Below are 22,334 nucleotides of genomic sequence, written 5' to 3' on the forward strand. Positions count from 1 at the left end.
ATTAGGATGTTAAGTGTCATCCCTGTGGTAACCACAAAGAAAATATCTATAGAATAGACACAAAAGGAAATGAGAAGAGAATCAAAATGTCACTATAAAAAATCAAATGCAAAAGGCAGCAGTGGAGGAAGTGAGGGACAAAAAAAGCCATAAGGCACGTAAAAAACAATAAAATGGAAGAAACAAGTTCTTTCTTAGGAGTAACTAAATGCAAATGTATTCAACTCTCTAATCAAAAGGCAGAGATTGAAGATGGCCAAGTCAGAAGCTCCAGGCCTGTGCTACCCCCATGGAAACATTGAAAATAAATACATAAAAGGACCTACAGACTGACTAAAATAACTATGGGACCTCTGGAAATCATTCCAAAATCTACAGCAACCAGGCGAACGCCCAATCGAGAAAAAGCCATGGTCAAAATGGTAGGGGATTTTGTGGCAGTTTTACTTGCCTTTGCCTCAACCCTTCCTGGTACGACAAATGTGTGGTTGGGAGGAAGCAGCCTCCTCCTGGCTTCCTCCCTTGTGCTGGAAGGAGGAGAGAACTCATTGGCAATGTTCTGACCTGTCTGTGGACTGCCCAGGGGACTGGGGTTTCTGTTGTGCCTGACTTGGAGCTCAGACAGGGAAAGATGACCCATGGAGGGCTGGGGCACGCTCTCATGGGCAGAAGAATACAGTAACATCTAAGGTTCTGAGAAGAAGCTGGGGGGAGACTCTGGAAAACTAAGACTTTTGAAAAGCAGCCAGGTATACAGGCTGGGGTTTGGGGGAAGTACAGGCCCAGGCGTAACACGTGCCCATAAAAGACCCAAGACTTAAGCCATTACCCTGGGTTGATCACAAGTCTTAGAACACACCCTGCAATTTAGTGAAGGTCTCCTGCCATTGTGCAAAGACTGGGCAGACAGGGCTGTTTTTTCAAATGACTACTTTTCAACAAAGATCTCAAGGCATACAAAGAGACAGGAAAACAGGGCACAAAGAAACAAAATCTTTATCTCCAGAAACCACAGAAACCATCCCTGAAGAAACATAGGCATCCGACTTACTAGAAGAGACTTCAACCAAGTAACTGTTAAATATGCTCAAAGAGCTAAAGGAAATCAAGAAACTGATATATGAACAAAATGAGAATATCAAAAAGTTATGTATGTTATTAAGGGGCTCCTGAGTGGCTCAGTTGGTTGAGCATCTGATGTTCAGATCATGATCCCAGAATTGTGGGAGTGGGCCCTGCATCAGGCTCTGTGCAGGGCATGGAACCGGCTGAGGATTCTCTCTCTCTCAAATAAAATATAAAATTAAAATTAAATTAATAAAATCTTTTAAAAAATTCTGGAGCTGAAAAAATGCAATATAGGGATTCAACAGCAGACCTGAATAGTGAAAAGAATCTGTGAACCCAAAGACAGGTCATCTGAAATCACTGAAACAAAGGAGCAAAAAGGAAAACAAAGTGAAGCAGGCCTAAGGGACTTATGGGACACCACCACACAGACAAACATATGCACTCTTGGACTCCCAAAAAGAGAAAGAGAGAGAAAGGGGCAGAGAACTTATCTGAAGAAGTAATGGACAAAAATTTCTCAAATTTGAGTAAAGAAATGAATATACAACTTTAAGAAACTCAACAGACTTCAACAGATAAATCCTGAGACACACACAGCAAACACTGAAAGACAGAAGGGCAAAATGGAAATTTTACATTACAGTAATCGGACTCTAGAACAACCAGGTAGGTCAGTAAGGAAAGAGAGGACTTGAACAACACAACAGACCAAATGGACGTAACCAACATATATACAACATCCAACAACAGCAAAATATGCATTTCCCTCAAGTGCACGTGGAACATTCTCCATAATAAGTGACATTCTGTGAGGCCACGAACCAAGTTTCAAAAAATTTAAAAAGACAAAGCATATAAAATATTTGCTCTTCCCACAATGTACTGAAGCTAGAAACCAATAACAGAAGGAAAATTCATAAATATGTGAAAGCCAAGCAATAAATACATCGCAAGGGAAATTAGAACCCATCTTGAGACAAATGACTGTGAAAACACAGCATACCTGAACTGAAAACAGTGCTAAGAAGGAAACTTAGAGCCATAAATGCTTACATTAAAAAAGAAGAAGGGCCTTAAATCAACAACTTACTTTATCCCTTATGGAACTTGGAAAAGGAGGAAGGTTAAGCTCAAAGCCAGCAGTAGGAAGGAAACAACATTACAGCAGAGATAAAATAGAGAACAGAAAACAATAGAGAAAGCCAATATAAAGCCAAGAGGTGGTTCTTCCAAAAAAACAAAAACAAAAAAACAACACAATGGCAAACCTTTAGCTAGATGCGTGCAGCGGGAGAAGAGGACAAGGACTCAATGACACAAGAGGGCATCTTACTGCAAATTTACAGAAATAAGGGTTATAACAGAGTTCTGTGAATAACTATATGCCAACAAAATGGTTAACCTAGAAGAAATGGACAAATTTCTAGAAACACACAACCTACGGAGACTAAATCATGAAGACATATCAAGTCTGGATAGACCTATAACTAGTAAGGAGATTGAATCAGTAATCAAATACCTCCCGACAAAGAAAAGCCCAGGACCCAATGGCCTCATCAGCGAATTCTACCGGACATTTAAGGAATCAACACCAATCTTCCTCATACTCTTCCAAAAGAAGGAGGGAATGCTTCCTAACTCATTCTAGAAGGCCGGCATCACCCTGATACCAAAGCTAGATGAAGACACTACAAGAAAACTATTGGTCAGTATCCCTCATGAATATGGATGCAAAAAATCCCCAACAAAACATGAGCAAGTCGAATCCAACAATAGAATAAAAGTTTTATACACATCATGACAAAAGAGGATTCCTAGGATGCAAGAATCACTCAGTATACACAAATCAATTGATTTAATAGTCCGTATTAACAGAACGGAAGGGAAAGTAAATACTCTCAACTGACACAGCAAAACCATTTGACAAAATTCAATACCTTTTCATGTTAAAAACACTCAACAAACTAGCAATACTAGGAAAATACCTCAACACGATGAAAACCATATATGAAAAGTCCCACAGCTAACATCATACTCAAAGGTGAAAGACTGACAGTTTTTCCTCTAAGGTCAGGACAAGACCAGATGTCTACTCACATTGCCTCTATTCAAGATAGTACTGGAAGTGCTAGCCAGAACAATTAGGCAAGAAAAAGAAAGAAAAGGCATCCAAATTAGAATGGAAGAAATAAAACTGTTTGCAAACAATGCAATCTTATATGTAGACAACATTAAGATTACACACACATCATTAAATTAGCAAAGTTGAAGCCTAGAAAGCCAACACACCAAAATGAGTTGTGTTTCTAGACACTAACAATGAAGAATCTGGAAAGAAAATTAACAATTCCATTTAAAATAGCATAAAAAAGAATGAAATACTTAGGAATAAACTTAACCAAGGAGTCTAAAGACTTACGCACTGAGAACTGCGGAACACTGCTGAGAGAAATCCAGACCGCACAGATGTTACTCTGTAATGCCTTTTCTGGGTATCATGGCTGGGTCAAGTCAACAAAGAAAATTATCCCACCAAGTGTCCATCAAATCAACGGAAAAACACAATGTGGTACATCCCTACAGTGGCATGCCATTCAGCCATAAAAAGGAGTGAAATTCTGATAGATGCTTCAACATGGGTAGACCTTGAAAATGTTACACTAAGTGAAATAAGACACGGAAAGACCAATATTTTATGATTCTACTTACATGAAGTACCTAGAATAGGCAGGTTCACAGAGACCAAGTAGGACAGGTGTCGGGGGAAGGAGGAGCAGCAGTTACTGGTTAGTGGGTCTAGGTTCTAGTTTGGGAGGATGAAAAAGTTTGGGTACGTTGGCAGTGATACAATATTGTGAATGTTTTAATGCCACCGAGGTAGACCTTAACCAGTGGATACACTGACATATTACATATATCTTACCACAATAAAAATATCTAAAAAAGAAAAAGAAAAATGCAAACCAACAAACATGACCAGCATGTGAGGAACCAGTCAACAGCTTCAAAAATTTCTCGATCCCACAAGTTTCTGCTTTTGGTAGAGCACTTTCAACTGCCTGCCGTGTTTTTTCAGTTCCTTCTACAATTCTGAAGTCTGTCCTTTTTCCCTAGAAGGTCCTTGTCAGTATTTCAAGCCATTGACTTTCTTTTTTGCGGGACTGGAGAGAAAAAAAAGGAATCTCATCTCCACACCAAAGTATCAGACTCCAAAAAAATGTAAAGTCGTGAGTTTATTGCATATGTAACAAAATGAACCTGACCTCCTGGGTCCAGCCTGCTGTACAATCACTGTTTGTTTTGTGTTTCCAGCTGGTTCCATAACCACATTAAATAGAACTAGTATTTCTTTAAATACTTTTGATTTTGACATAAAACGGAACATTAGTGTACAATTTTCACAAAATAAATCAGCAATAAAAACAGTGGGAAGAATAACAAGGATAGCAGCAATACTTAAAAACAAGACATTACAAAATAAATTAAAAAATACATTATAAAGTGGTTGAGAAACAAAAATAAACAAATTTTAAAAATTCATACTATGTTTCGGGAAGGCTGCCGTGCGGCACGCGCCTGGCTGCGGACAGGGCCGGGGGGATGGGGCGGGTTCTCTGCGGAAGGCCACTCCTGACAGCTCAGGGTGGAGGACCCCCTCACCTGAATTGGGACCACGCGGCCGAGCAAGCTCGGGGAGCACGGGACTCCTGGCGGGCAGAGTCTCCCCTCGGGGAGAGCTGCCCTGACTGTGTCCCCCAAGCAGCCCCTTTGTTTCTCCTTCCTACAGCGCTGGCAGAGCGGTGGTTTGCTGCATCCCTGAGGGTCGGCTGATGACCGCTGGTGAGGGCAAGCCTGCAAGTCGGGCCCCTGAAGCATCTGGGCCAAGGGGTGGGAAGGGGACGGCGGGGGCGGGGGGTGTTGGGGATCACCAAGGGCCACAAACGAGAGCTCGTGGGAACAGGGTCCACGTGGACCCAAAGTGGAGTCATCGGGAGCTTTTCCCCACTGTCTGCCACACTGCTCTTTCCGTGGTTCAAAAGGCCTAATCCAAGGTTCTAGAAGTGCAATGCTACTGACGGGCCTGTCTGGCGAGAGTAAACCAGGGCTCTGGAAAGTTCTGCTCTTTCAGGCCCCACTGTAACGCACAGCTGACGAGGACGACTGATGAGGGAGGAAAGCCCCGCCTTACAGGCCGGTCCCACGTGCTGGGCCCACGCCTGACACCCGCGGGCAGCATGGGGCTGGCAGGCACGGGTTCTAAGGACTGTTCCTCCCGACAGCAGGAAGATCGTCTTACAGGAGCCACGTGCCACAGTCCCGCTAGACCCTCGTCTCCCCGCTCATTCCTGCAGCTCTGGGCCAAACCACAGGAACAGTCCGTGGTTCCCCCGCTCGGTCTGGAGGTGCCCTCAGCTCTCTGTGGAGGTCTCCTCCTCACACTGGGGGGTTGAGGTGCACCTTCGAGAGGAGGCCTCTGTGGGGGAAGGGCCATAGCCGACATTTCCTTACTCTCGCAGAGGAAGGTTAAGAGGGAGGACTAGAGAGTCAGGGGGAGCCAGCTTCTAGAACGCCCTCTGAAGGACGATGGTAAACGAGTGAGACTCGGGGTAAGCCTGACCGGGGCAAGGCAGAACTTCTGACAGTCCAAGCCCATGATACGGCCTGGACTTCCTGAACGGATTTAATCTCTCCTCTGCACCGGTCACACTTGACATCCTCTCTACCCTGGCACCTCCTCCGTAAATGGCCAGACGCGCGCTCTCTCACAGCTCTTGGAACCCACAGCCGCTAGCCCACGGCCCACCGAACCAGGTGAACTTCTTGTTCCGAGGGAGGGTCTGTCTCCCAGGGGTTCCCGAGCTCCCGCACGGCAGCCACAGAATGCTTCGGGGCAAGCCGAAGAACCACACGGCAAGACCCACAAGGGTGAGCTCGCCTCCAAACTCACCTAGCTCTGGAGGTATCCGTGACAAAAAGAGAGTCACCCGAAAGCCTTCCAGACCCACCTCAGACCCGCAGCTGGATCCCAACGCTTAACTCCGAAACCAACGGCAAACTTCCGACAGTGAAATGTCTTCCTGATGAATTACCCCGCATTTGCCCCCCCACCCCCCCACCAAACAAAACAACAACAAAAAACCAAACAGGACGATTGGCTGCTGCCCTTCACGGAAGTTCATCGCAAATCAAACCACCTTGTTCAAATACTGTTGAACTTCTGTGCAAATTGGAAAATGGTGTTGGAAACTCAGGGTCCAGGCTTGCTTTGGCCTTGCTCGTCACGTGAGGACGTCTGGGCGAGCGAACTGAGTAGTAGCGATTGTTCGCGTCTCCACCCGACACTCGGGAAACGAGCAGAATGAGCCAGGGTGAAGGGTCCCCTCCACCGACAGGTTTGCGTTCGTGCCCTACTCTTCGTAAAACCGTAACTCAGGGTGGATTTAAGTCAGTGGGGTGGCCCGTTCCCTCTCTCCCTGTGAGGCTACTTTGCACCAAGCCAGCAGCTACAACAGCAGAATTCTGTTAGTTCAGCTCTTAGCAACTTCCGCACAACACTTGGTTAGTATTCAAGTGACCCAGCCGACCCTCCTCGACATACAGGTGGTGGGGGAGCCGCAGCCCGGGACTGGCTGCATGGATCTGAGGCTGGTTTGGTGTGTTCTTTTATAAGCTCTGTTATGTGGTATTTTCACTGGAAAAATATCTCAAGCTAGATAGATAATGTGGCAAAAGGGACTCTTAAAAGGAAGATCATTTTTCTCTATGCAAAACAAGTTTTTTCAGCCAGGATCCCCTTAAAAATACCCCAGGCCTCCAGCAAAAGCTGCCCCAGTTCCTTTACTTTTCCAAAAGGGAAGCACATTTCGGATGCAAGCTTCCTGCTGGGGCAGAATTCCAACGGACAATACGGTTATTTTTCAGTTAGAAATTAATCTGCTTCCCAGAGCAGGCTGCTAGGGTGTGACTGCAATTTGAGCTGCAGAACTTGAAAAGGGACCTCAGGACTGTCTGGAGACAGAAGAGCTACCGGTTACAAACCCTCAGTAAGCCAAGCTCAGTTCCAGAACTTGTGGGTCGATCCTCCTATAAAGACCACAGGGCAGTGAGCCTATCACCAACCATGTGGGTTACAGTCGCTGCAGGGTATCCTGTGTGACCGAAGCCAAATGCTAAACCTGGCTGCATTTTATTGGATGGGTGATGGAAGGAGGGGGGGGGGCGGGGATCACTGTCAGAAGGGAGGAAAATATGGGTGGGAGCCGCCAACCAAAGTCCCCCCACCCCCCTCGCTCCCCCAACGAAAAGGAGGGGAGAAAACCCTTTCCCTCGGGTCATCTAGGGTTCCCGGGCCTCAGCCAGCTTTGCAGGAGGCGCACAGAAAGCTTGCTTTTGGTCTGGTGGTAGTGAGCTAGAATCTGTTGCCTTTGGTTGCTCTCTTCACTCCACGGCAAACCCGCAAGTCTCCTCCACGGCCGTCAGCAGCTTCTCGTAGAGCTTCTCGTACGACTCGTAAGGTGGAATGTCGATCCGATTAAAGCTGAAAGAGGACAAAAGAGCGACAGAGTCACTGCTGGGGCCATCTGGACCTAGGCCCTGGTCCAGGCGGGAGCAGAGCATTCAGGGCCTCGAGCTAGCAGCGTGTGAGTATACAGGCGGATGGGGCCAAGCATCTCATCGCCCAGCTGGGGTGGGGGGTACAGGCAAGTTTTCCACTCCCCCCTGGTGCTTTTCTGTTTCGAAAGCAAAGATTTTTCATGGAACACAGAACAAAATAAGTCCTAAGATCTTGAAAGCCAAAATTAAACCGATTACTATGTCCTGGTTATATCAGGACAAAGATCCTTCCTGACGCAGTGGTGGTTGTCTTCTTCGCATGTGGACCCCCGAAATCCAGACTGGCCGACTGTCGGATCACCACTGACAATCCACTGCCTGTCTGTCTAATCCTCCGTGACTTGACCTGAGACCAAATGGGGCAGTCTGGGATGTTTCCTGCAGAAACAAACTATTATCTCAAAACTAGTAAAACGTCAAATCTCTGATAGGAGGAGATAAATCAACATTTCCCTGGAGAAATTCTAGTGTTGTATTAAAAAGAAAAAAAAAAAGAAAAGAAAAGGCATCCTTTAAGAAGGATATTCTCTCCTAATAAGTCAAAACATACAAAATTCTGACCGAGATAGTGACCTACTGAATTACTAGCGGTCAAGCAGTTAAGGATGGTTTTTGTCAAGAAAGAACTGGGCTAAACCGTGTGATAGTTTTTTTCTTAAAGTTGGGACTTCAGCATCTGAGGACAGTTCTCACATCCGTTTTATTCTAAACGTTCCACTATGAAAGGGCAGAGTCCTAGGGAAGAAAGCGGCTGCCGTGGGTCAACACAATGCTGTGTCTGTAACGGCCACGCGGGGCTGGGCGCCACAGCCTCGGTAGGGCCTTGGCCATGTAAGCACTTGAACCCACACCCCTGGGTTCCCAATCAGGAAGCTTCTGTTGCAGTGTTACACATCTCGATGGCAAGGAACCGGCTCTCGCGAACCCGACACGCTGGTCTTTTTGATACGTGGTTTCTGAGACAAAGCGTACGTAAGTGACTTGGCTTTTAAACTGCAAGGGAAAATCATCTGCTACAGGTATGAGTGATGTTAAAATTTAGTAAAGTTAAGAAGTTTTCAATGTGCAAGATGCATCCATCACCAAGTTCCAAGAAGGAAAACACAGGAAGCAAAGACTGGGAACTCCGGATTGAAAATGACAACTCCCCCGCAGGGAGGTACGTGTGTGCACACACGCGGCCCAGCAAAGGCAAGGCTGGAGCTGCCGAGTGCCAGCCGCCGTTAATCACATCTCACGACAAAACGGGTTTCACGAAAGAGACTTCTGATAACCCTCATGTGACACACGGCCAAGCGCTCATCCCACCTGACACTGGTTCCACGGCCAGTTGTCCTGGGGCGCAGGTAAAGGAAGCACGGGGAGTCACGCGCGGGGTGGCAGGCGCAGGGACAGGCTCCCCGCGATGCCACAGCGAGGTCCTTACCAGGTGTGGGCCTTCGGAAGGTTGTCTGTGTTGGCGTCGATCAGGTGGATGGTGAAGAGCCGGGGCCCTGCCGCGCCTGTAGAACCTTACGAGACAACATTCTAGTTAATGCACTTCAGAGGCGGGCCCCGGGCCCCACTGCCAACCACACCCTCGGCCCGATGCCCGGGCAGGTCGTCCTGCCGGACGGTCGTGGGCTTCCCGCGGCGGCATAGCCTGCACCTGGGTTAGGACACGCTGACCGTCCAGCGACCTATCCCAGCCATTCTAGAAAATCGCAGGGGCAGAGACGCGTGAGAGCTCTCCTCCTGGACCCTGGCCGTGGGCCCACTCAAGTGGGGATATTTGAAGGACAAAATCCTTAAATCACCAGTGACGGTTTTTCTTTTTTTTAAACAAGATGTTTAGCAAGTGGGCCCGCCCCTGGCAGAGGACAGCAGGGTTATGACAAAAGCACGATACACAGTCATGAATCCCCCAGGCGGAGGGACGGTGGGAAAAGAAAAAGACACAAACACCTAGGACAACAGCCCAGGGGGATGGAAGTAGCTTCTGTCACTCAAAGAAGTTCTTCAAATCTGGAAAAGTCTACAGGGAATGTTCTCTACATGAAATACACCTGCTATCTCTAGGAACATGCAAAGGTCCATCTGCTACATTTTAACATACTAACATTCTTCACCTTTTTCCTTCTGGCTCTCAGGGTTATCAAAAATCTGGATATCAGGTTTTTTATCAGCATCGGAAGGGACCAGAGAGGGGATGGGTACCTACACCAGACAGCGGAGCCTCTCAGGCAGTGCCTCTGCATAGAGGAGGAAACCGAGGCTCAGGAAGGACCCCTGGAGCTCATGACCAACACGGCAGCAGGAGACTCCATCTCCTGGCGCTCAGGCCGGGCCGCTCTCACCTCAGGGCTGCAGTGAGACGGCTGCTACCAGAAGACTCAGGAACGAATCCATGGTGCACTTTAGAACCTCTAATTTCTTTCCCCAAAGCCTTGCTGCTATTTGTACCCTCCCTCTGTCCCCCAGTTCTGTAGGGGTGGGGGAGGGACCGGCTCCATGGGGTCCTTCTTCGCTCAGGTCTCGCCCAACTCAGCCCTGGGCGGGCACCAGGCTGGCCAGCCCCCGCCACAGCTGCGCGCCCCAGATGACACCCCGCCTGCTGGGCACGTGGCCTGCAGGGACACCGAGAAAGGTGGGTTTGACAGGAAGCTGGGCTTTGTTTTGCTGAGATTCTCACCCCCTTTGCGTCTACAGGTATCTCCTCTCAGCTTGGGCAGAGGCTAGCACCCCCGGAGCACTGGGGGGCCGGCAGAGAGAATGGCAACAAGAGGGCCCCCGGGGGTGGGGGCGGCCGCCAGGCGAGCACCTCCACGCCCCCAGCGTTCGCTATGAGAAAACACAGGCCGCGCCACTTCCTAGGAGACATTTCAGGAAAACACCACCACGGCGGTCCAGCTCTTCCTGCCGTGGCCGGGCAGGGGACATGCCTGGCGGAGACGCGTGGGGCCAGGAGCCCCGCCTCCACATCAGTCACCTTGCAAAGCCTTGAAGCCTTGGAGAGGGACCCGAGTGGACCCGGTCACAAACTGCAGCAGCCTGGCCCTCCTCTCCTCATCGAAGGTCTCCACGGCCTGCCAGAACCAGCGGACGATGTTGCTGTCGGCCACACAGTGCTTCAGCCGAGTGTTGGACTTCCAGTCGCTCACGTCGATCTTATCCAGGCCGCCTATGATCAGCTGCGAAGACGTTTAGAGGCAAGTTATTTCTCAGATGTACAGACCGGGTCATGGCAGCCTCCCAGGTTCCCAGCGTCTGAAAGGAGGGAATTCGTGGCGTCCGAATAAACTAGCCAGAGACTCAGACAAGCGGAGAGGGAGACGGGCCCACGCTCCCAACAGCGCCTTTTCTTACAACCAGGTCTGCTCTCCTCATCCGCGAGGAGTCAGTACCAAAGGGCCGACCGGCGAGACTGAAGGGGCTGACTGTAAAACGGGGCCACCTCCCCGGGACCCCAGGGGCCGTCACAGCAGGGCTGGGAGGGGAGTGGTGGGCGAGTTTCTGCACCGGGTGGGAGGCCCACCCGGAGCTGCTGCCCGCCCACGGAGGCGCCTCGCCGCGGCAGAAAGACAAGGATTTCAAAGCCGTGAGCCACTTGGCACGGACGTGGGTAAGGGATGAATGAGTCTCTATGTTCACACACGCGAAGTGGGACACGAGAAGACAATAACACTTTGTGCGGAGTCTAATAATAGCTAGAACAGAAACACAAAGTTGACGTGCTGGCAGAATCTGGTTATACGCGAGAGAATTTCCTCGATCCGAGGTAAATACGTGGGAGGGGTTTGGAAACCGCCACGGCTGGAGATCTTGAACATGAGGATAAGCCACAGGACACCCCGAACAATGTCCGGAGAATGATCTGGACTCGTTGCCGCCAAGCAGACACCTGTCCTTGTCATAAACAGGCTCAGACGCCCTCGACACCCCGCTCGCTCTAGGCCTGTTAGTCGGGAGCCCCGACAAACCCCCGGCCTTGCCGCGGGGACAGACAAGCCTCATTCTGCAGGCAGGTTGTAAAACAAGAAAACACCGATCTCATTTGCGCCCTTTAATGCCTCCTTGGCTCGGCCCGGTGAGCACGTACCTCCAGTTCCTTCTGGTCAAACGGCTTCAGTAAGTGTTGAGGAATGAGTTCATTAAACCCCTTCTGAAGAGCCAAGAACTGGGCTTCAATCCCCCGCATGAACCTCCAATTTACATACAACCTGAGAAACAAATTCACAAGTTGGAGGCAGCATCAAGTGGTTCATGAAAAAAAAAAGTTTTCTCCACAGAAGGTTCTGACATCTGAACCTGGCACCCTGCCTGCCGGGCCTCCCCTGGGGGCGGGAGGAGGGGGCGGAGGTGGGGGCAGATGGGACGAAACCCCCACCGGCCGACGTTGCCTAGCCTCAGTATCAGGTTAAAAATAAGTTAGCACAGGCCCTTACACATGCTGATGCTTCGCTAAAAATAGCTGTAGGAATTAACCTGACCTGTTAGAGCAAGTGCCATAACTGAAAAGTAGACCTGAAAATGACACACAGGATACCGTGGGAACACGCGCCAGTCTGGCAGCCTCCGCACACGGACACGCCCGCATGCTTCCAGTTCCCCAGTGCGAGCGACTGGCCGTTTATTTGCCTGAAGAGGTAGGCGCCTGGACGGCTCAGCTGGTTAAGGGTCCGACTCTTGATTTCAGCTCAGGACACGATCTTATGGTTTGTGGGATCGAGCCCCACATCAGACTCTGAACTGACAGCGCGGAGCCTGCTTGGGATTCTGTCTCTTCTCGCCCTGCCCGACCCCTGTCTGCTATCTATCTCAAAATAAACATTAAAGAAAAAAAGAAGAGAAAACAAACTACTATGGAGTAGACTTCCTCGAGACTGATCTCAAGGAAACTTCTAGGCTTCTATTCTCTCCTGCGTTCACCACCTTCACACCCAGAATTGGGAGGTCACCTGCAATCCCTTCCCCAGCTTGGGCTCTGGAGTCATTATCCTCCCTTCAATGGGCCGGCTCTGGTGGCACTAGGGGCACCTCTGTGCACAGCCCCCAACACTGAACCCGACCGTTGCTGAAAGTCTGTTCTGTTCCTGGGATTCTGGTCATAGGTGCCGGCAGGGAAGGGAAGCCTCAAACAGCCAAGGAGCCTTGACAACCTAAATGTGAACCCAGCCTTGCCCAGATGGTCCCAGGCACCTGGATGTCCCCGCTGGCAACTTCCAAGGTTCCCCAGAACATTACCGGACATATTCTTTCTTGTTGTCCTCTGTGACAGGAACGTTGCGACCATTGGGTTTCAGTTCATGCTGAAGAATCCTCCCGAAAGCATTGTGTTCCACACAGAAAGTGTGGTCTAGCACAGGGGTGATATCATTCTCTCTGTTGAAGTTAAGACACAAGATGGATGTCGGACCTCTGCCAGCATGCAGCAGCGAACAGACCCTTAGACGGAACGTTCCGGGAGAAAGACGGCACTTCCTGTCCATCACCCCAGATCTGCAGGGGGGGACGAGGAAAACCTAGGGCCCAGAGCACGTGTGAGGGCAGGGGTGCGGGTACTGAAGGGGTACCACAGCTCCACTCTGCATGTGCCCAGACTCTGGGCTCCCTCATTCACAGGGAGGTGATGGTAGCTCTCTCGTTCTGGGATGTTATGAGACACGGTGGCCTGACTGCCTTGTAAACTGAGTCTCCGAACAGAAGGATTCACGAAGAGGAAACGGGGTCAAAGGAAAAGCAACCTGCAGAAGACACACCTAGAAAACATTCGCAACCCCTCCTTTAAGGCAGCCATTCCAAATGCATCCATTCAAACAAAGTAGCACTTGGAAGTTCAAGTGGACTCCTCTGCCCCCCGCATTTGCTGAGACGCAAGCAGAGTAAACGATTTTGTACAGGATGGAGGCCCTAACCCCCCCGGACTACCCATTTCCAGCTGGGGCACGTGAAGTGAGGCCGACCGGCACTTGGGGTGCAGCGGCTCCAGCTCCCCCTCTCGCTCTCCCCCTGCAGAGCCTGGATCTCTCCCTCCTGTGAAATCGGCTCCTTCACAAGGACCCGCAACCCCCGCGGTTACCACGTGACTGTGCCAACAGCTTCCAAGAGAGTTCTAGGATAATTCTAAAACAAAGTCGACTAAATATAGTTTTTCCTGATACTTTCTCTTACTATCAAATTCTCTGCCACTAATTTTGTGTTGGGTGCTTTCCCTCTCGAGATTCACTGGAGAGTCCAAAACAAAACCCACCACCCACCTATCAGGCCTGGGGATTAATTTTGTGGCCAGACCTTAATAATTTGAGGAAGAAATTAGTCTATGAAGTGAAACTGGCCAAATGTCATGAAGGAAGAAAGTCAACTGAGTATTTCTTGTTAAATCCACTTTTATGTTTTTGGCTGTAAAACAGCATTTTCTTTACTTCTCTTCCCTGGCTTCACACCCATCCCTCGAAAACATTCACATGCACGCACACATGCACACAAAACAATTGTATTTGGTGGACAGTAAGATGGGTGAGGCATCTTCCATCAACTGAACAGTGAGTCGGTACTTACAGAATCCACACTAAGCTCTTATGGAGTTCTGGGTCCACCGACTCCAAATCAGAGAGCTGGATGGGTTTCCCCAGTAGCTGCTTATAGAAGGGAACCGTGAAGCCCCCGTTTATGTAGTGTCCGTGGAATACGGCGAGACCCATGATCCGACCCACAAAATGGAAATAAGACAGATGGTCCTGTAGGGGGCACCAGAGAACACATTTATTAGGAAAATGACCAGCCAGCGTGGATACCTTGTGCTTTCTCCAAGCTTCTTGGGAGACCTGTCCCATGGGCAACCCAACACTGACTCAGTTGCTCACAGGTTGTGCTCACGATCAAAGGAAAGAAGGCTAGTTAGGTAGTCAAAATTCAGAGCATGCGTTTTGTATAGATCATCTGAACATTTTACATGCCCTTCGTTCAAACATGTCCTCAGAACTGCTACATCATTTGTGGTACTCAGCCTAAAAGGAAAATGCAGAACTCTTTGCTCAAAAATTATTAAGAATTTCAACATGGCAGCCACGGAGAATCAAACCAACACAGGCGCTTCTAAGTGCCAGGCGTCCAGGTAGCCGGCCCCCCGTTTTCCCCACTGCACTACAAACAGAGCAGGGGGCAATTCTCCCTGAGTCCCAGGAGAAAGCAGAAGAGAAGAAAATCCAAAGGAAATAAAAAACCAAAGAGGAACATAGAGGAAAATAATGGACAGCCCAAGTAACAGAATCATTCTAAAACCAGAGCTGTTCTGGTTTTTAACTGGGGAACCTCACATCTCTGCTTTCCAGGTGGAATTATAAGCAGAATTAATGAAAACCCCATTTCCATTTCCTGCTCTACCTTTCAGTGTCTATTTACCAGAGACTGAGTAAGTCCACAATGGATAAACCAAGGACTGACACTGGACCTGGAAATCTAGTTAGAGAACTTTCCAATTCGCCCTCTCTTTATTCATGGGTACTTACGGGGTTGATCGAAGAATCCGGGTTGATTTGCAACATGTAAATGTTGTCCGTAGAATACTGGAAGAGTCCATAATACGGATTCAACATTTCATGGCACAATAAATAGAGCCACTCCCTAGGAACAACAAAATGACAACCATTTTATATGTGTGAAAATGTCCAGTTTAGGTCTTACCAAAAGGACTGACTCCCTGGGTCCTAGAAGGCCACACTGCGGGATAACCAGGCCCTGAGAGAAGGTGTAGATGGGGCAGATTAGTCTGAGGAAGTAACAACTTGCGTCCGGTCGTCTGAGAAATGGCTTTTCTGGCCCAAACTCCCACGGTGGCTCCGAAGCCGAGGAAGAACGGCGGTGGGCTTCACCCGGCACCACCTGCTACGGGCAGTGCTCTCGGCAGGGGGACTCATCGGCCTGCCAGAACCTCAGCTAAGGTGTTCCCTGGGACTCTGCAGAGACCAGCTCTCAGGTGATGATGTCAATCGTGTGGTTCCAATGGACAAAAGAGCAATTAATAAAGAGCAGTCATATCCTACTTATAAAGGGTGTGCGTGCACGCGTGTATGTACACAAAACAGGAAAGATCTATATGCAGAGCAGAGAGGAAGAGGAGGAGGAAGAGGATTTACACAGACACTTGGACAGTAGTTAACTTTAGAATCAGCATTCTGGGGGATCTTCAGTTTTCTTTTGCCTCTTGCTAGAGAGTTTTTACATTTCCGACAGGAACATGTTATTCACATTTAAGTGAGGAGAAAACAGTTTGCAGTCCAGGCAGACAGGGATTGAGAACGACTTTCACCCTTTATGACTTTCTTTTAAAAAAAATTTTTTTTAACATTTATTTATTATCGAGGGACAGAGAGAGACAGAGCATGAGCATTGGGGGGGGGGGGGTGGGCAGAGAGAGGAGGAGACACAGAATCCGAAACAGGCTCCAGGCTCTGAGCTGTCAGCACAGAGCCTGATGCAGGGCTTGAACTCACAAACCGCGAGATCATGACCTGAGCCGAAGTCAGACGCTTAACCGACTGAGCCACCCCGGCGCCCTTACCTTTTATGACTTTCTATCTTGTCGATTCTACCTTTTGTCATAAACATTTATCATTTTTATAATTTTAAAAAACAAGCTGAGGGGCGCCTGGGTGGCGCAGTCGGTTAAGCGTCCGACTTCAGCCAGGTCACGATCTCGCGGTCCGTGAGTTCGAGCCCCGCGTCGGGCTCTGGGCTGATGGCTCAGAGCCTGGAGCCTGTTTCCGATTCTGTGTCTCCCTCTCTCTCTGCCCCTCCCCCGTTCATGCTCTGTCTCTCTCTGTCCCAAAAATAAATAAACGTTGAAAAAAAAAAATTAAAAAAAAAAAACAAAAAAAAACCAAGCTGAATCCATAACAAGATATAATTTCATGAGTTCTGAAATCTGGACGAGATACATAAGAATAAATTATTTTTGGAATCCCTTTATATTCCAATCATTTCATTATGTATTAAAAAACAAAACAAAACAAAAAGCCCCAAATCAGAAACATCCAACAGGGGCGCCTGGGTGGTTCAGTTGGTTCAGCGTCTGACTTCAGCTTCAATTCAGGTCATGATCTCACAGTTCTGTGAGTTCGAGCCCCACACTGGGCTCTCTGATGTCAGCATGGAGCCCACTAAAGATCCTCTGTCCCCCTCTCTCTGCCCCTGTCCCGCTCACGTGCACACTCTCTTTCTTTCAAAAATAAACATTAAAAAAAATTTTTTAAGAAACAATCGTATGGAAGCCAATTTGACAATTATAATTTTTTTTGAAAAAATAAAAAAAAATACATAAATAAAATTAAAAAAGAAACAATCCGGCAAAACAAGCACTCTCAACAGCATCTGTGTGATTTGGCTCCAGGGTCAAGGGCGAGAAGCCCAGGACCGGGAAAAAGCATATGCAAACACCTGTGTCACTTCTACAGTGACCCTTTTATTCTTTCTACTCAAATCTCCTTTCTAATGGATACATTTCGTTAAGACAGCAGCCCCAGATTTTATTCTGGAATTTCTTACTCTGTCAAACACAAAAGGCATGGAATTGAGATCAACCAGGAAAAGGATGAGCACACGTGCAAACGATCCAAGGCAACGGTGACAATACACAGAAAGGATCAGACTGCAAAAGATTACGTATCGAACTCAAGAGAACAGAAAGGAACTGGCAGAAACCAGGAGACTCCAAATGTCACACAATTCTTTACTAGAAAGGCAGAATTTCCCGGCTATAAGACCAAGGTTGAGAGTTTGGGTTTGAGAGGAATCCTTTTCAAAAGCCGAGGACCTGCAACTGTCTAGACAGGAAGTGATCAAAACACAAGCAAATATTCTGACCGAGTCACGCACAAGGGAGGGAGGCGTATTAGGGATGTTAAGAAAGTGGTGAGGGGAGAGCTAACTATACAGGCAAAAGGGATTTTTTAACGATACAGGAAATGGTTGAGAACCAAACACCGGGGAAGTGAGTGTAGACTGATTCTCATCGGCCAGATGATGAACACACACACACACACACACACACACACACACACACACACACGTGATTTAAATCTCTCTGCAGCTCTCTGAGACAGGTCTGATCCCCTGTAGATGTGAGGAAGGATCTGAGGGGTGAAACAATGCAAGATCACACTGGAGTAGGAAACCCAGGACTCACAGCTCTTTCCGCTAGACCACCGTGTCAACCAAGGGACCTCCAAAAAGGCCTCTCTGTGTGGAAGACTGGATAAAAACTGGGACATGCAGAAGGAACAGAACTCCTATCAGATCAAACCAAGCTATTCACATGCGTGCCTGGGGATACATAATACAGCCACGCTAAGACGGATGGTAGGTTGGAACAGTTTAGGGTCCTGAATTCCTGAGACTGTAAAGGAAATAGCAGAGAAGAGAAAATGCAAGTAGTCTGATTTGAACTGTTGGGGCAAACATGAACATCTAACTAGGAAGCTTCTCACCTAAAAAGGGGGCAGAAAGCCTGATCCACTTGGCAGGAAACAGAACTCGCTTTATCACGGGCAAACAGGACTTACGTTTGCCAAAAGAAAGACGGTTTCTAGAATCAAGATGGAGATGATTAAGGAAGAACTCTGGGACAGTCTTTTTTGTTTGTGTTAATGTTTTTATTTATTTTTGAGAGCGAGCAAGACGGAGTGTGAGCAGGGGAGGGGCAGAGAGAGAGGGAGACACAGGATCCGAAGCAGGCTCCAGGCTCCAAGCTGTCAGCACAGAGCCCGACACGGGGCTCGAACTCACAAACCACAAGATCGTGACCTGAGCCAGAGCCCGATGCTTAACCGACTGAGCCGCCCAGGCGTCCCTGGGACAGTCTTGAAAGGGAAAGCGTTTCCCATGGAGAGCCAGTGCCCGCTGTGAGCTCACTGCTGGGGAGAGGCGTGCCTTTCTGTGCCCTTCATCCCAGGTGGACTCAGGAGCAGCCGAGGGCAGGAGGATGAAGGGCAAAGACAGGAGTGGAAAGAAGGTGGAGGAATGATTTTCTCCAGGGCCAAATGGCAGATCGTGACTTCTAGCTAACACTAACCAGAGTTGGTGTTTTACATGTATTTGTGTAATTCTCTAACGCCTGTACCTCGTCAGATTGAGAACGCCTTTGGATGGGGACTTTGGAGGGGTGAAGGGGGCAGAGAACATGTTACTTTGCTCACTACTGTATCTCTAGTACCTGGTACGTGGTAGAGTCTCCATATTTAATGATTAATAAATAAACACAATTCTTACAAGAGCATACAAATTTTAGGGGTGTTCTCCTTTAAGAAGATTCAATCCTGTAGGGCGCCTGGGTGGCGTTGGTTGGTTGGTTGAGCGTCCGACTTTGGCTCAGGTCACGATCTCACGGTGTGTGGGTTCAGGCCCCGCATCAGGCTCTATGCTGACAGCTCAGAGCCTGGCACCTGCTTCTGATGCTGTGTCTCCCTCTCTCTCTCTGCCCCTCCCCTGCTCACGCTCTGTCTCTCTCTCAAAAATACACCTTAAAAAAAACATTTTTTTTAAAGATTCAATCAAGTGAAGATTCAATCATAGATAAGAAATTTTTAATTTTTAAAGTATTTTGTTGCAATGGAATCAATAAATTAGTATGTTACGATCACATAAAAAGTGAAAACAATGTTGGAGCGGTACAGCCACTGTGGGAAACAGTGTGGAGCTTCCTCAAAAAACTAAGACTAGAAATACCAGGCAATCCAGTAACTCCACTGCTAGGTATTTACCCAAAGAAATGAAACCACGGATTCAAAAAGATACACGCACCTCTACGCTTACTGCAGCATTATTTGTAAGAGCCACGCTATGGAGCAGCCCAAGTGTCCGTGGACAGATGAACGGATAAAGAGATGCGGTATATACGCATGATGGAATGTTAATCACCAAAGAAAGGAGATCTCGCCAGGTGTGGCAACGCGAATAGACCTAGAAGGTATGATGCTAAGTGAAATGAGTCAGAGAAAGACAAACACCAAATGATGTCGCTTTTATGGGGAATCTAAAAACACAACAGGGGCGCCTGGGTGGCGCAGTCGGTTAAGCGTCCGACTTCAGCCAGGTCACGATCTCGCGGTCCGGGAGTTCGAGCCCCGCGTCGGGCTCTGGGCTGATGGCTCAGAGCCTGGAGCCTGTTTCCGATTCTGTGTCTCCCTCTCTCTGTCCCTCTCCCGTTCATGCTCTGTCTCTCTCTGTCCCAAAAATAAATAAACGTTGAAAAAAATAAATAAATAAATAAAAAATAAAAATAAAAACACAACAAAACAAAGCAGAAACAGACCCATAAATACGGAGGACTGATGGCTGCCAGAGGGGAGGGTGCCGCGGGGCCGGGCAAAATGCGTGAAGGGAAGAGGGAGGTCAGAGAGCGCCCCCTGTTGGTGACAGATGACGGCTACGCTTGTAGCGAGCAGAGTGTTCGACTTTTCAAAACGCTACGTTGCACACCTGGAACTAATGTAACATCGTGTGTCAACTATGCCTCGTGAAAAGTAGGAACTCGGAGATGAGCGAGTAAAATCAAATAGACTGTCTAGAATCACCACTTTTGTTCACGTAAAGAAAAAATCCTGAGGCACCGGAAGCTGAACGCTCCTAGAAAGTGGGGGAAAACCAGCAAAGATGGGAAATAAAAAGAGAGACCTGGAGGGTCCATCCAGGGAGTCCAGCATCTGCGTAACTGGCATTTCAGAAAGAGCAAAGCGGGGAAACAGAAGAGGGGAAACTGAGCAAGAAGCCGCTGCTGGTTCGGCTGATCCAGGAGGGAGGTACGCTGGCGTGGCAGGTGCTCCTAGGAGCCGGGGGTTCCGCGAGGAGGGGATGGGAACTGGGGTTTCAGCGAGGACGGGAAGGCTCCGAGTGCACGCTCTGTGACTGTGGGCCATGCAGCAGACCGGGGCCAGGGATCTCGGAGACAGAGAAGGCCCTTTCGGGGGGCGTGCGAGCAGACCCAAGGGAACAGAGGGAATGGGCTACATGAGGGTCTCGGAGACACTCTAGGCAGAGGGGAGGCGAAGGCCAAGGCCCGAGGCCGCCACGGCGAGAGTGCAGCAGCCGAGGGAGAGCAGCCAGGGCCGAGCCTGGAGCACCTGCGGGGGTTCAGCTGGGGGTTCGGGGACAGGGGACGATGGCCGAGTCTCCAAAAAGCTCACGCCGGCTGCTGCCAAGCAGCGGCCTGTGCAGGACAGTGAGAAGCAGGGGGCACGTTCGGAGGAACAACGACAGATAGGACAGACAGGCCCCAAGCGGGGGGGGGGGGGGGGGGGGCAGGGAGCTGGCGGGCAACATGCGGTCGGGGCAGCGCCGTCTGCTGAGGACACGGACACGGGCCCTGGGAGACGACAGGGGAGGGGGTGAGGGCGGGCACTGAGGTAGGACAAACGAGAAGCTGATGAGGGGCCCTCAGAGATTCGGGACCATCAGGCTTAGAAGGGTTCAGAAACCCCCACGGAGAGCCCAGGGCAAGCAAGTGTGGCGTTGACGGGAGCAGCACACAGACGGAACCCAGGGTGCCCTCGGCGACCCCGGGACTGAGCCGGGGGCCGCCGATGCTCCGGGTGAGGAGCACCCGCACGAGGACTGGCAGGGAGCCAGGGGCCAAACCAGGAGAGGGGGGCGTCCGGAAACCAAGTGGAAAAAGCGCTTCGAGAATAGGGAGCGACCAGAGGCGTCAGGTTCCGCTGACAGGCCAGGGGACGTAGAGGCCCAGGAGTCATCACGCGGTCTGGGGGAGATGGAAGCCGAGGAGGGCATCCGAGGAAGCGGGGCAGGGGCGGTGTCGACAGGAAGCAAGAGACATGGGAGCAGGACGAGGGATGCTCACAAGTCCCCCGAGGGCTCCTGCTTGAGAACAAACAGGTCAATGACTGAGGCAGAAGCACCTTTGAACAAATTTGTGTCTTTCCTGGAACTTCTCTTTTCTTTGCTTTATTTGCCTCGAGTGCCTCCTTAACATGTAGACAGGAAGGGGATCGCGTCCGGGGGAGGTTCAAGAAGGGTGCCGTCCTAGCGCACACACGTGGAGACTGACCCCACAGAAAGGAACACGGTGAGGAAGCGAGGCGGATGCGAAATAAGAGTAGGACACGCACTGTGCGGGGGACAGGGTGGCTCTCCTACAGGGGGCCGTGCAGGGAACACGGGGCCACGTGGGTAGAGGTGCCGGCAGACGGATACTCGGTGGCGGTGGAGAGACTCCACTGGGGCCGTGTGTCGTCAGCGGCAGAGGAGGCGCAGTCGGCAGCCGAGGGTGAAGGTGTCGGGGCCGAGGCAGAGGCCCGGGGGCGCACAGGCGGGGACGCAAGGAGCACAGCACGGCTGCACCGGCCGCTGGGACCTCCCGGGGCTCGTGGGCGCCAGCGTGGGAGAGGCCACAGCGTGGAGCGCACCGCCCCCCGGCCACCCTCCGGGCCCGAGGACGGGACTGTTCAGAGGCGGGGTTTTGCCAGGCAGGGGCAGCAGGCCGAAAGGGCGGCGAGGGGGTAATCGTGACGGCGGACGACGCGGAAGCGGGGAGCAGGGATGGGAAGGGGGGCAAAGAACAGAAACAAGGTGGCAGACTCCGAGGGTGACGGGTGGTCCTGGATGAGGCCAAACCACTTCGGGTGAAGTTAGGACTAAAATCAGATTGGCTCCAGACCACT

General features: G+C 49.8%; 1 protein-coding gene across 4 annotated transcripts in view; it reads right to left on the reverse strand.

Moving 5' to 3' along the window:
- Window positions 1-4,286: 4,286 nt before the first annotated feature.
- The window catches only part of SMURF1 (SMAD specific E3 ubiquitin protein ligase 1), a 110,347-nt gene continuing 92,299 nt past the window's right edge, over window positions 4,287-22,334 (reverse strand). For 3 of the 4 annotated variants that reach the window (XM_047089067.1, XM_047089068.1, XM_047089065.1), the window contains exons 12-18: window positions 15,174-15,288; window positions 14,224-14,402; window positions 12,910-13,047; window positions 11,765-11,885; window positions 10,655-10,856; window positions 9,113-9,197; window positions 4,287-7,609 (exon numbers count right to left, since the gene is read on the reverse strand). In XM_047089067.1, the coding sequence (XP_046945023.1) occupies window positions 7,510-7,609; window positions 9,113-9,197; window positions 10,655-10,856; window positions 11,765-11,885; window positions 12,910-13,047; window positions 14,224-14,402; window positions 15,174-15,288 (940 nt within the window). In that variant the 3' untranslated portion in view covers window positions 4,287-7,509. The remainder of the gene's footprint in view (window positions 7,610-9,112; window positions 9,198-10,654; window positions 10,857-11,764; window positions 11,886-12,909; window positions 13,048-14,223; window positions 14,403-15,173; window positions 15,289-22,334) is intronic. The other variant, XM_047089066.1, reaches the window with a different exon arrangement.

Source organism: Lynx rufus, unplaced genomic scaffold, assembly GCF_022079265.1.
Source record: "Lynx rufus isolate CCGP_SWC_20201006 ecotype Redwood Valley unplaced genomic scaffold, mLynRuf1.p SCAF_27, whole genome shotgun sequence".
NCBI lineage: Eukaryota > Metazoa > Chordata > Mammalia > Carnivora > Felidae > Lynx > Lynx rufus.